The sequence below is a fragment of the Hippopotamus amphibius genome, chromosome 5, assembly GCF_030028045.1.
Source record: "Hippopotamus amphibius kiboko isolate mHipAmp2 chromosome 5, mHipAmp2.hap2, whole genome shotgun sequence".
Taxonomy (NCBI): Eukaryota; Metazoa; Chordata; class Mammalia; order Artiodactyla; family Hippopotamidae; genus Hippopotamus; species Hippopotamus amphibius.
Window position 1 is genome coordinate 50,597,969 of NC_080190.1, and position 14,234 is coordinate 50,612,202.

Consider the following 14,234-nt stretch of genomic DNA (forward strand, 5'->3'; position numbering starts at 1 on the left):
TGCTAAGGAGCTGAGTGTGGCGTGTCAGTGGGAAATCTGAGGGAAGTGATGTGATCCGTAGCCAGAGGGCCCCTCGGATCCAGATCCAAGGAGAGGATTCTGGGGGCAGAGGTGGGGTTGGGTATCCTCTGTTTCAGCAGGGCAACGATAGGGTGTGGGAGCAGGTGAGTGCGCCTGGGAGGGCATGAGGGAGAAGAGAGGAGAGGGGACAACCTGTGAAGCCTGGGTTTGGAGGACGGGCCGGAGGAGGGATAGAAGTAGCCAGAGAGATGGGAGACAGGAGCCCAGGGAAGGCCTGCCCCTGCTGAGAGGTCGGGAGTCAGGTGGGGGTGTCTGAGGGGCTCTGCCTCTCCAGGGGGTATTCAGCAGGTGGGCCAGAGGGGGAAGGGATCCAGGCTGAGGCCTCCAGGAACCGCAGCTTGGCACAGAGTGTGTGTGCAGCAGGGGCAAAGCGGAGGGAGGCACCCCAGGGAGCTGGGTTTGGTCCTGAAGCCCAGGAGGCCTGGCAGGGTTTGACTAAGGGGAGGGCCAGATCTGATGGCATCAGGCAGTAGGACAGTCTGTCTGGATCCCCAGGAGCTACCAAAAGCACGGGTTCCAGGCCCCGCCCTCCCCACTCTGTGGAATCAGACTTGGGGATGAGGCGCGGGAATCTGCTTGTGTGAAAGCCCAGTGACTCTGCTCAGCAACCAGATTTGGGGTCAGTGGCCAAGCGGGAGCCCCCCACCAGGGTTGCGGCAGAAGTAAGGGTGAGTGGGACGAGAGGGGGCAGGGCAGGCCCCCCTTTGCACCTTCCAGCCTCAGCCTCTCGTCAGCCTCTCTTCCGCCCTGCCCTCCCTGACCCCCTGCCTCCATCTGGAGCTCCCGCACTAACCCTGCCCTCAGTGTGCTTACAGACTTTTCTTCAACGATCATATGTCCATTTCATGGATTAGGACCCGAGGCTGGGAGACTGCATGTAACTCGCCCGAGCTGACCTCTTTCCCAGAGCCCCTTGCCCTCCATCTACCTCCTCCCTCCAGAAAAGTCCCTCTCTCAGCCTGCTCACCCTTCCAGAACCATCCTGTTTCTCCCTCCTGTCATCCAACAGCCTCTTTTTTTTTTAAACTCTAAGAATTTCTTTTTTTATTTCATTCTTTAGGCCTAAAATTTATATCATTTTGAAACCTACTGGCTAAACAGCAAATTATTTTTAGATGTACATAAACACTTTCTTCAAACTGATTACCAAATTATATTCTATCCAACAGCCTCTGACACAGAGCCTCCTCTCCTGCGCCCGCCCTGCCCGTCTTCAGTCCCCTGCACACCCGGGCTCCCCTGGCTGCCTTTCCGGGGCCCTGCTCCACGGTGTTCCCTGCACCGCCACAGCAGCTCTGCGCTCTGGGTGCCTCTCCCTTCTGGAAACGTCTCCCTGGGCTATCTGACACTGTTCTCTCCCACTTCCCGGCATCTCTTCCAGCCCTGCGTTGTTGCCCACTCCCAACACGGGGGTCCCAAGGCTCTTCCTCTTCACTCCCTGCCGGAGCTGTCCCGGCGCTGCTCCCCTCACCCTCACGCAGGCACCGAGCTGGCTCACGCCATGCGCACAGACCACACGGCGCCACCGTGAGCTCTGGCCTTGGGTCCTGGGCTCACTTCTCCATAAAGAGCCCCACCTAGCCTGGAAGCTGCAGTCACCACACCGGTCCCTTCCTGCTGCCCTGGGACCTGGCCTGGCCACATCCACATTGCCGCCCAGCGTCTCGAGGAGGCTCTCCCCCGTGCCTAACCTTGGTGGCTCTGGTGACTCTCACAACAAACCTTACGGCACTTAACGCCCATCCACTGAGTGAGAGCACTTGGTAGGCCTGGGGGAGCAGCTGTGATCCAGACAGACAGCAGACAAGGCCCCGCCTTCCCGTCACAGGGATAAAGGACAAGTAAATGCACTCAGGGAAGCAGCTTGGGTTCCCATCACCACTCTCCCCTCTGCCTGCCCCTCAGCACAGAGCGGGGCAGCTCCTGGCTCCCGGAGCAGGCGGCACGGCCCACAGGGAGGTAGTGCTTGATAACTGGAAGCCAGCAGAGGGCTGGGATGGGAAAGACGGGCCAGCGTGCCACGTGGAGAGTGGACTGTGGGGGAGCGATGCGTAGGGGGCAGGAGACCACAGCCGTGTTCTGGATGGATGGACGCTGGTGTTGGTGGGGGTGAGGGGGTCTTTGGGAATGAAGAGAGGCAGGGGAATGGAGGAATTATCAGATCCATCCTGCAGACGGAGAAACTGAGGCTGGGGGTTATCTGCCTTACTGCAGGTACCTGCTGTGCGACAGTGAGGGCAGGAACTGATCTGGACCCCAGGGTGAGCCCTTGTCTCCAGCTGTTACCCTCCTTGCCTGTGCACCCAGCACCCCTCCACCACACACTGTGAGCCTGTCCTGGGAGAGGAAGCAGGACAGGTGACAGCACCTGCCCTGGAAGGGCTCACAGGCTGATGGGCACCCATCGTGCTCTGGGCTGCGGAACATTCTCCTTGAGTGCTGGGGGTGGGGGCTGGATTCATGCAGGCCTGTGTGGGAGGGGTTGAGGGGACTTTAGGGACAAAGTGACAAGAAAAGGCCGTGGGCCAGCTGTGGAGAGTGGGGAGAGGGTGAGGAAGTGAGTTTCTAGGGAGGGAGGAAAGGTGAGGCCATCAGGGCTGGGCTAAGCTCCCTGGACCAGGGCGGGGCCCACCTCCCAGACCCAGGGGCACTGTCACCCGCGGGCAGCCAGGAGGAGCTGGGGTGGGCCTCTGAGCAAGGGACACAGTGGGAGCGTGGAGGGGCCACTCTGCATCTCCTTGCCAGGATGAGAAGTGCTTCCACCTCCTCCAGCAGGGGGACATGTAATGGCTAGCCCCTGTCCAAAGGCTGGCTGCTGATCCTCCCAGCTTCCCGTCCCTCCCCCATCCTCCTGGGGCTCCTGCTCACACAGGGGCTGCTAGTGAACTCATGGTGGGGAAGGGACACTGGGCTCAAGGCTGGGTCCCCACTGGGGACATAAGCACCCAGGAAATGGGAGTATCAGCAGAGGAGGTGGCTGGGAGAAGGCACTGAGGTATGGGAGCAGCACGCCTGGCTGGAGAGGGGAGCTGCTCCGTTGGCCAGACCAAGAGCCACCAATAGCCAGCAGTCCGGAGGCAGGGCGGGGCTCTGGGTATGTGAATTCGTTGTGCACGTGGCCCTGTGGAAGCCCAGAATCCCAAATGCCAGGGTGGAAGATACCCCAGGGCTCGTCTCAGTGATGCTAGCCGTGGGCAGCCAGAGCCAGCTGGCACTTTAGTGGCACAGCCACGTTCTTGTGGCCCTAGGCCCAGTTTTCCTGAGCACCTCCCGTGAGGGAAATGCAGGTCTGGGGTGTAAATCTAGGGCCCTAGATAAACAGATGAAATACCTAGGGCCCAGCCCAGCCTGGAAGGCAAGCTTGGAGGAGGTGCCAAGACTGCAGTCCAGGGCCTGAACCCAGAGTCCCAGCAGGCCCAGGGCCGCCACCCTCCATGGGGCCCCCTTCAGCCTGGACAGCTCCCAGCTGCAAGCAGAAGACCGATGCCTGGGAGTGGACATACGGGGCTCTGGGGCACTGGAAATGGGGCATCCACAGTGTGACTGGGAGGCCAGAAGCTGGGGAAAGGGCCTAACCTCTGACCTGCCCAGCCCCTGGTGGCAGGTGCCCAGAGACATCTGCCCTTTCTCAGGGGGCTCAGCAGCCCTGCATGGCAGGCATCTTTGACACTGCCCGCCTGCTTCCATCGCAGGGTGAGGCTTGGACTAAAGGCTAGCTGTGCCCCTGGCTCCCCGACCCCCGGTGTGGAGCAGCTCCACATCGCCCTCCAGAGTGCCCTGGGATGGGCGCCAGGCCAGTGGAAGGCAGCCCTTCATGCCCACCTGTTCCCTAGCCGGTCGTCACAGAGCACACACGCACCCATGCGCGCACACACACGGACGCTGATGGGGGTGGGCGGGGTACTGGTCACTCCTGCGGTTCCCTGGTACCCAGGCCTCACACGTGTCCCTCCACTTGCAGCACAACAGACGTGCACACAGTGGCCTCCCTGCTGAAGCTCTACCTGCGGGAGCTCCCCGAGCCTGTGGTCCCCTTCGCCAGGTATGAGGACTTCCTTAGCTGCGCCCAGCTGCTCACCAAGGACGAGGGGGAGGTTAGTGGCTGATGGGGACCCATTCTGGGGGGTGGGCCTGCTAGTTGATGGGGGGGGGGCATATGGAGACAGGACTTTTTGTGACTTTTCATGGCACAGAGATCCTGCCACCTTCTCTGTGTGTGTCGGGGTGGGGATGGGGGGTGCCCTGGAGCAGCCTGCTCTCTGGGGGGCAGGCCTGGAACCTCCTCATCTGGGGGAGGGCTGGAACATCCCACTGTGGGGGGGGCACTCTGGGGCAGGGTCCTTGGAGCATCCCCTCCCTACGTGCAGCCCTCTGTCTCTTGGAGGGACAGGTACCTCTGGAAGCAGGCCATGCCCCTGAGCACAGGATGCCCAGGCTGAGCCACCACCCAGTAGGCACTCCTGCTCCATCACCTGCTCCCACACCCAACTCAGGCTACCCAGGCCAGCCATGGGGTTCAGAAACAACCAGACCTTTCATCTGTTTCTATCCTGCCTCCTCCCAAAAGAATTTGAGACTGCTCCCAGGACAGCACCGCCCCCCCCCCCCCCCAACCCTGCAGTGCCCGCCTGCAGCCCTGGTCGGCTCCAGCTGGGGAAGGACTGTTTGCCCTCCCTGTGGCCGTGTGGGAGATGAGGGGTCTTTATCTGGCAAATATTTGTGCGTCGATAAGTGAGCTGAGCGCTGGCCCTGACATTCCTCTGTGGCTCTGCAGAGGCACATCCCTCACAACAGCTCCTCAAAAGTAAACCTGCTTCCCCCAGAGGTCACAGGCCAGGGAGATGGAAGTCGTGGTGCCCTCTGGTTACCTGGGGCCAGGCCCATGGGCTGTGGATGGAGGTCTGGACTTGGATTCCCACCCCCTTCTCAGCTCACCTCCCTCTAGCAGGAGAAGGGCTGGGGACTCCTCGCTGGTCTTTGAAATGCTGTTTTTCTCTCTCAATCCCAAGGGGACTCTGGAGTTGGCTAAACAAGTGAGCAGCCTTCCCCTGGTCAATTACAACCTGCTCAGATATATCTGCAAGTAAGTGACTGGAGGTGGGGCTTCGCTCTCCCTGCACTCTGGCTCTGTGCCCTTCACGGGAGTTCAGGGGTCTGGGTCATGCTCCCACCCACACGTCTTTCGAGCCACTGGGGAACATAAAAGAACACAGTCCCTGTACTCACAGAGCTTACAGTCCTGAGTACATCATTCCTGAAGGAAAGCGATACAGCCTTTGTTCTCCTGCCTCCTCTGGGCGCCTCTCACCATCCCCTCCCCATGGGTCTGCCTTCTGACCACAGCCTAGGCTCAGGGTGCCTGGAGAGCACATGCAGGGTGGCTTTCACCCCGTCCTGTGTCTGGGGGGTCTGGGCCTTCCTGGGCATCTGCCCCCGCTGCAGGTGGGAGAATTGTGTGTCCTTCCGCGCCAGTGACAAGGCCCTTGTCCCAGTGGCCTTTGCTTCTGATGGCCCTCTCAGACCTCAGGGGAAGCTCTGCCCTCTTCTGAGCCTGGCAGGGGCAGCTGGCTGTGCCCAGCTGCTGTGGAAATGTGGGCACAGCGGAGCACGGGGGCCAGGCAGTTCCCAATAGATCTGGCATCAGGATTTGCTTCTCTGCCATCTGTCTCTTCCTTACTTTGCAGGTTTCTGGATGAAGTGCAGTCCCACTCAGATGTCAACAAGATGAGCGTCCAGAACCTGGCAACTGTCTTCGGACCTAATATACTTCGGCCACAGATAGAAGACCCAGTGACCATCATGGAAGGTAACGGTGGGGGTGTGCGTGGTTGTGCTGGGTGCTCTGGACTCACCTCGGTTCTGGGAAAGTCCTCAGAACCCTCACGCCGGCAGGAAGGGAGGCTTCATCCCTGGGGACTTGGCAGCAGCCTCTCTGCACCTCCTCCCCCATGGGGTCAGCTATCAAAGGAAAAGGAACTTTGCCCTGCTGATGGGCTCATAAGGTGCAATTAGAATGGTGGGAAAGGCTGGGGGGTGGGGGGGGGTTGTGGAAAAGGGCAGCGCCCTTGCCCTTGAATACACAATGTTTTTGCTTTACTGAACTAATTTTCGATTAAGTAATTGTCATCAGCTTCTTCTGGATGTCAGAACTTTGCAGGCCCTAGGGCCATGCTGTTGTATAATGAAGAATGATGATAAAATGGGAAAAAAAATAGCAGCAGTAGCCAGGGCCTCTGCTAAGTGGTTTACTTCTACCACCTCATTTTAATCTCCACAAGCAGCCCGTGCTGTGGTTGCTGCTCCCATTTTACAGATGAGGAGACAGGCCAGGACAGGTGAGGTGGCTCTGTCAGCCCAACTTTTCAAAGGGCCCAGGTGCAGGCTGGCATGGAAATGGGAGCCCTGCTTGGAGGCCGCGTGAAAGACCACCCTGGAGGGATGGTCTGAGAGTTAGCTAGCCACCCGCGGACAGGAAACCCGCAGCCAGTCCCGGCTGAGCGCAGAGGCTGCTGGGGACTCTTGCGGGGCCTGGCGCCAGGCAAGCTGAGGGCAGAGTAGCTACTTCCGTTGAGTGTGCCCTAGGGGAGGTGCAGGGGGTGTGGGGTAGGCTGGAGCTGTCCCCCCTCAGCTGAGGGTGTGACCCTTGGGGGTGGCGCTCTTGCCTGGCACCCCTTGGCCTGACTCCCCAGGGCTCCCGCCTGCCAGGTTGCACAAATGCCCGAGGGCAAATGCTCAGCCCACTGACTTTGCCGAACTCCTGCTTCACCTACTTTCCTGGACTGAAGATTATTTCATTTTCCCCATGATTCTCAGTTACTTCTAGTGGGACGGTCCACCCAAGCACTGCACCTTCCTCATCACTTAGAAGCCTCCCCAGTCTCTGGTCTTTGGTTGAGGAGAATAGAAGGGAACGCGGCGGGAGGAGAGACACCATGGTCCCGCTGCACCCCCTCCCTCTGTCACTGGCCCCTCCCCCCACCCCACAGCCTCAGGAACCGAGTCCCCACCAGATGCCACAGGCTGTATCTCAGGGGCTGTGGCCTGGAGAAGAGGGATCGTGTGCTAGTGTGTGGGGTTGTTCATGCTGGGGGCGGGGGTGTGCACGGGAGTCTGCGTGCGTGACTGCGTGTGTGGGGTGGTGTACACGTGCCCACATGTGCCTGTAAGACGTCTTCATCCTGTGTCCCAGAGCCCTGTGCCCCCAAGAGGATGGGTGGTCAGGCACGGCCACTGTGGGCAGCATATGAGGCAGCCGAGAGGGCCCTGCCGTCCGGGTCCTGGTGTCCAGTCCCAGCCTGCCCTTGGCTCGCCCTGCAGCCTTAGCAGGCGTCGTGCCTGCTCCTCCCCCACCAGCTGGTTGGTGCGAAGGCACAGTGCCTCTCTGTGCTCCGGGCCCCGCAGGAGGGGGCTTCTTAGGTATGGTCCTTCCGTCCCTGCCAGGATTTGGAGGGTGTGGTGGCCATCCTTTCCTTTGGGCCAGCAGATGGCAAGCTCCTGTTGAGTCCTCACTTAGGGAGCAGCCTGGTTTGGGGCTACTATCAGGGCTGGGCACCCTGGGTCCGAGCTGCAGCTTCCCCTGACTGGTCTGGAGAGCCTGGACGGACGGCATCCACAGCCAGGCTTTTCTCGTTCCTCCTTCCGGGCAGGCACTTCCCTGGTCCAGCACCTGATGACCGTCCTGATCCGCAAACACAGCCAGCTCTTCATCTCGAGGACCGCGGAAGGGCCAGCCTCTCCACGCGGGGGCCCGCCGTGCACCGTGGGATGGGGCTCCGAGGAGGCCACCAGGGACAACCAGGCAGAGCCTGGCAGCCCCAGCGCCCCCGGCCTGCCCTCGCACAGGACCTCTTCTCTGGATGGGGCTGCCGTGGCGGCGCTCTCTAGAACCTCTCCCATGGGCCTGGGTAGCCGAAGCAGCCCCGCTGCCACCAGCCCTGGGAAGAAGGTGCAGACTCTGCCCAACTGGAGGTCCTCCTTCCGGCAGCCAGGGTCCCGGTCAGGGAGCCCGAAGGTGGGCACCTCATCCCTGGAGGTCCCCATCATCTCCTCTGGAGGGAACTGGCTCATGAATGGGCTGTCCTCCCTGCGAGGCCACCGCCGGGCCTCATCGGGAGACCGGCTCAAGGACTCGGGCTCCGAGCAGAGACTGTCCACCTACGACAATGTGCCCCCACCTAGCCCCTTTCCTAGCACGCCCAGCGTGGCCAGCATGCCGTGGTCTGGGGCCTCCTCCTGCGAGGCCTCGGCCAGGGGCTCGGTCAGCAGCTGCACAGCGTGCCGCGCCAGCGACTCCTCTGCCTGCAGCTCCCTGCACACCGAGGGGGCCCTCGAGCCCTGCGCCGTCCCCAGCAGCAGCGAGGAGCACAGGTCCCCAGACCTGGACCACGGCCTGGACGGCGTGGGCACCGTCAGCAGCAGCGAGCCCAGCGACCCAGGCAGCCCTGCCCAGGACCACGCCCGCCGCACTGAGGCTCTCCAAGGCCTGGTCACGGAGCTCAGGGCAGAGTTGTGCCGGCAGAGGACTGAGTACGAGACGAGCGTGAAAAGGTAAAGGGCTGCAGCTGCTGGCAAGTGCGAGGCTGGCACTCCCGGGCTGGGCAGAGCCCTTGCAGCAGCAGAGCCTCCTAGAGGCAGGGCTCGGAGCAGCCAGCCCCCAGGAAGCCCCCTTTCTGGAAATGGAGGGGTGGGGATCCTGCGTCGGGCAAAGTCAGGAGCTGGGGGGCCTGGCATGCAGTCCGAATTCCATGAGGCCTTCGATGGAGGGGCTTGGAGTGGGGCTCCCTGTGGGGCCCTCAGGCAGGGAGGAGGCAAGCCCCCAAGTATTCTGTAGCCCAGGAACTGGGAGTGAGGCAGGGCCCACCTGCACTGCAGGCCCTAGGCCAGCCTGGTTGACTGACCATGTTTGGGTCTGATGTAGAATGAGAACTCCTCCTGGGTCAAAATCTGATTTCCTCTGAGGAGGGAGCTGGCCTTGCTGAGCCAAGCCCTCCCTTCTGCTGGGTCACAGAGGATACCTCGTGCCACCTTTTAAGGCTTGCAAGCTTGCTCACTGATGGGCCCTGGTTCCATCCTCCCAGTCTCCCTGTGCGGAGGGCATTTTCCAGCTCTGAGAGGCCGAGTTTCCCAATTAAAGTCACCAGCAGAGCCTGCAGTGCACAGTGAGCGGTGCTTCCATCAGCATCCCAGACCCTTTAGCTTCTTCTGCTCCAGGCCTTGTATCACCCATCTGACCTATGAACCCATGTCCCATCCACTAGAAGGGGGCTTCAGCAGTTCTGAATGCTTCCTTTTTCCATCAGACAGTGGAGGTGGAAAGGATTTGCGTTTCTGTTTCTGAGCCTGGGATTTCCACAGGGAGGTGGGATGGTAGCATTCGACCCGCTTATTCTGCTGGCAGCTGTCTCCTGGGCACCTGAGGAGTGTCAGGTGTGTGCAGGTGCTATGTTCAAGGCAAGAAGATGGCAGGGAAGGGGTTGTGAGGGCAGCGGCCCCTGCCATGGGGGAGAGATCGGGATGGGGGCGGTCACAGCAGGGGATGTCTGAGCCAGGACTTGAAGGACCAACAGGACTGAGCTAAGCAAAGAGGAGAAAAGCATGAGTTTTTTACTGAGTTTTACAGCATAAGTAACACCCTGAGGTTTAAAATTGTGGAGAAAACCCATAATGTAAGCAGAGGGAATAGGAGCTCCCTGGGGATTCACCAGATGGTGATTACTGCTGAAGATGAGCTCACAGAGTGCATGGAAAGTGTCATTCAGCGGATGCTGTGTGAGGTAAGCCTGAGAGAGGATCAGCATCAACCTCTCACTTCCTCAGCTGTTTGTGGAGCTGACTTGAGCTTCTAGTCTTTCACCTTCTTGGAGGCGGGGGTTTTCAGGGGAAATGCAATATTGTTGCCTGGTAGGCTCTAGGTTCAAGTCCCTGCCCCACTGTGTATTGGCTGAGTGTCCCTGCAGGCTCTGAAGGCCTGGGGGAGTGGGAGTGGGGGTGGGGTGGGGGCAAGGTGTTTTGGCAGGAGTAATGCTTTGACTGTATTGCCAGTGAGATGTGAAGCTGCTGGCAGGCCTTTAGGACTTTGGTCACTTTAATGAGGTGCACTGGCTGCTGTGCTCAGGAGTGCTTGATGATATAGACAAAGACCAGTTAGGAGGCCACGGTGATCCAGCCCAGACCTGTGGGTGGCATGGACCTAAGAGGCAGCAGTCAAGGTGGGAGAAGCAGCCAGATTCTGAACATTGTTTGGTTTTTTCCAGTTGATTAAGTGTGGGGGTGAGAAAAAGAACTGACTTGAGGGACACCATTTTTGTTTTGGCCAAGCAGCTGGAAGAAGGTGGTCACTGACTGGGGAGACTCAGGCTATGGGAGAGTCACTTGGGGAAGGAGAGCAGGAGCTCAGCTGTGGGTCTGTTAAGCTGGAGATACTTATTAGGTTTCTGAGTGGACTTGAGGGAGATAAAGATTGAGGGTTGTCAACCTGTAGATGGTGCTTTGAGTCTGAGGCTGGACAAGGTCCCTCAAGGAGTGGTTTGGAGGCTGTGCTCAAGAGCACCAGGGGACAGGGAGGACCTGGCAAAGGAGGGGCCTGGACAGGAGGAAAAGCAGTGAGGGGGCTGTATTGGCTGTTGTAAATAGTGCTGCAGTGAACATAGGGGTGCATGTATCTTTTCGAATTACAGTTTTGTCTGGGCCAATGCCCAGGAGTGGGATTGCTGGATCATATGGTAACCCTATTTTTAGTTTTTTGAGGAAACCTCCATACTGTTTTTCCATAGTGGCTGCACCAACTTACATTCCCACCAACAGTGTAGGAGGGTTCCCTTTTCTCCACAGCCTCTTCAACATTTATTATCTGTAGACGTTTTAGTGATGGCTGTTCTGACCAGTGTGAGGTGGTACCTCACTGTAGTTTTGATTTGCATTTCTCTAAGAATTAGCAGTGATGAGCATCTTTTCATGTGCCTGTTGGCCATCTGTATGTCTTCTTTGGAGAAATGTCTATTTAGGTCTTTTGCCCATTTTTCAATTGGAATGTTTGCTTTTTTGTTATTGAATTGTATGAGCTGTTTATATGTTTTAGAAATTAAGCCTTTGTCAGTCACATCATTTGCAAATATTTTCTCCCATTCTGTAGGTTGTCTTTCCGTTTTGTTTATGATTCCTTTTGCTGAGCAAAAGCTTATGTTTGATTAGGTCGCATTTGTTTACTTTTGCCTTTATTTCTGTTGCCTTGGGAGACTGACCTAAGAAAACATTGTCATGATTTATGTCAGAGGATGTTTTGCCTAATGTTCTTTCCTAGGAGTTTTATGGTGTCATGCCTCATATTTTGGTCTTTAAGTCATTTTGAGTTTATTTTTGTGTATGGTATGAGGGAGTGTTCTAACTTCATTGATTTGGATGTGCCTGTCCAACCTTTCCAACACCACTCGCTGAAGAAACTGTCTTTTTGCCATTGTATATTCTTGCCTCCTTTGTTGAGGATTGACCATAGGTGTGTGGGTTTATTTCTGGGCTCTTTATTCTGTTCCATTGATTCATATGTCTGTTTTTGTTCCGATATGATACTATTTTGATTACTGCCACTTTGTCTGGGAGTGTTATACCTCCTGCTTTGTTCTTTTTCCTCAGGATAGCTTTGGCAATTGTGGGTCTTTATGGTTCCATATAAATTTTAGGATTATTTGTTCTAGTTCTGTGAAAAATGGCATGGGTAATTTGATAGGGATTGAATTAAATCTGTAGATTGCTTTGGATAGTATGGCTGTTTTAACAATATTAATTCTTCCAATCCAAGAGCATGGGATAGCTTTCCATTTCTTTGAATCACCTTCAATTTCTTTTATTGACGTTTTGTAGTTCTCAGCATATGTCTTTCACCTCTTTGGTGAGATTTATTTCTAAGGTTTTTTTCTTCCCCCTCTTTGGATGCAATTTTAAAGGGGACTGTTTCATTCTTAGTGTAAAGAAATGCAAACAGTTTCTGTATGTTAATCTTGTATCCAGCTACCTTGCTGAATTCGTTTATCAGTTCTAGTAGTTTTTGTGTGTAGTCTTTAGGGTTTTCTATATATAGTATCACATCATCTGCATATAATAACGATTTTACCTCCTCCCTACCAATTTGAATAGCTTTTATTTCTTTTTCTTGTCCGATTGTTGTGTCTAGGACTTCCAATAATATATCGAAGTAGTGAGGGTGGGCATCCTTCTCTTGTTTCAGATTTTAGCCCTTCTCCATGCTTTGTGTTCAGTAATTGAGGGTGAAGGCCCAGGCCTCATCCTGGATGGGGCAGGGAATGGATATTTCCTTCACGTACACCGTGTGCCAGGTGGTGTGCTGTGCACACGTGGTCTCCTTGGTCCATTGTAGCTACGTATATAGGTGGAAGGCTGTCCCCTGCATTTTCAGGGGAGGACACCAGGGCTCAGTGCAGTGTGAGTCCTGCCCACAGTCATGTGCCTTGTAGTCCGCTAGGTTCCTGGGGGCTAGGCACAGCGCGTCCGTCAGGCCTTCCAGGAGTGGGTTGTCCGGCTGAAAGGTGGATGTGCTAACCTCCACAGAGGCCCGTGGTGTAGCTCTGCAGTAGTGAAGAGGGGCAGTGATGTGTGCGCCATGCTGGGGAGGATCAAGAGCAGCTTCCCAGAGGGCGAGACATTTGGGCTCAGGTGTGAAGGCTGAGAGGGAGTGGAAGATGAGGTGATCACCCGAATGGGGTTTCCTGTGAGTTGCTGTCTCTGGCTGGAGTAAAGGGGTCTCATAGAAGAGCAAATGCGGGGACAGTTTACTGCTGCCCTCTTGGTGCAGGGCTCAGTCCTATTCTCTGCCAGCCGGCAGCCCACCCCTCAGTAGGACAGTTGGTTGAGAGGGAGGGTAAGTGGCCTTTGTATTTGAGTGAGGACTCAGGGGGGCCCCCAGCCTTGAGTGCCAAAGGCTGAGGGGAGGGTCTCTGGGGGTGAGGCCCCACTGGCTCAGCGTGAAGCCCCAGGGTCTTGTGAGGCGATGCAGTCCGTGCAGCCTCACCCAGCACTGGGGCTGAACCTGCACATGTCCTTTCCCCTGGTACCAGGCCCGATCAGCTCCTTCACCTCATCAAGTGTCTGCTGACAGTGGAGCCTGTTTGGCAAACCCAGCGGGCCCCAGTCTAAAATGATGTCTTTCTTCTTGATTTTAAGACTCGAAGAAGGTAGTGCTGACCTGAGGAAACGGATGTCACGGTTAGAAGAAGAACTAGACCAGGAAAAGAAAAAGTACACAATGCTGGAAATAAAGCTGAGGAACTCGGAGCGGGCACGGGAAGACGCGGAGAAAAGGAACCAGCTGCTGCAGAAGGAAATGGAGGAGTTTTTTTCAACCCTGGGAAGCCTGACCGTTGGGGCAAAAGGTGCCAGAGCACCAAAGTAAAGGGACAGGGAGAGTTCGCTGCTGCTGCTCAGCTTACCCTCCTCAACGTGCCGTGGCCTCAGGAGGAACCAGAGCCTCTGCAGCTTGGACCTGGGCCTCAGTGGTGTCAGGAGATCCAGCACCGGCTGGAGACAGCAGTCCTGACACCCGCTGTCAGGAGTCCGAGCCCCTCTCTGGATCTGGACGCTGCTCCGACCGTGCAGGGTGTGGCAGGTGTCAGAGGAGACAGTCCCGTGGCTGCCAAAACAGATGGCACCTGGGATCCAAGTAGCCCACTGGGAACTCTTTGCATTCTTATTAAATTTGCTCTGAAAGCATGATGCCTGATTCCTTTATGGGCATGCAAAGTGAGGGTACCAAGTAACCTCTCCTGTTTCTCGCAGGTTTGGGAGTCCTCACGATGTCCCATGGGTGGAATGGCATGGAGCCTTCAGGAGTGGGGTGTAGAGCTTCCAGAGGAGCACCCAGTGTTGCCATGGTCACTGAAGCTGGACTTAGGCACATCCGTGTGCTCTCAGCTCCATCTTCTGTGCTCAGGGCAGGAAGGCTTTCCTCACTTCTTGCTTCCCCTCTGAGCCACCTGGGCCTCTGCAGCTGGCGTCTGCCCTGGAATTCCTCTCAGGCTTTCCCCCATAACCTGCTTGCCTTCCCTTGGCCCCACCTCTGCTCCAAAGCCAGAGCCTGTAAGTCAGAGCTCAGCAACGGTGCTGCATCCCTGCTTCTGCACCCCAGGCGTGGGCAGGGCATGCCT

At 57.0% G+C, this 14,234-nt stretch overlaps 1 protein-coding gene across 4 annotated transcripts in view; it reads left to right on the top strand.

The window, feature by feature from the left end:
* Nucleotides 1-13,800, top strand: part of ARHGAP22 (Rho GTPase activating protein 22) — a 179,357-nt gene extending 165,557 nt beyond the window's left edge. For all 4 annotated transcript variants that reach the window (XM_057734871.1, XM_057734873.1, XM_057734875.1 and 1 more), the window contains 5 exons: nucleotides 4,043-4,175; nucleotides 5,091-5,164; nucleotides 5,766-5,887; nucleotides 7,728-8,628; nucleotides 13,255-13,800. In XM_057734871.1, coding sequence (XP_057590854.1) covers nucleotides 4,043-4,175; nucleotides 5,091-5,164; nucleotides 5,766-5,887; nucleotides 7,728-8,628; nucleotides 13,255-13,483 — 1,459 coding nt within the window. In that variant the 3' untranslated portion in view covers nucleotides 13,484-13,800. The remainder of the gene's footprint in view (nucleotides 1-4,042; nucleotides 4,176-5,090; nucleotides 5,165-5,765; nucleotides 5,888-7,727; nucleotides 8,629-13,254) is intronic.
* The last annotated feature ends 434 nt before the right edge of the window (nucleotides 13,801-14,234 follow it).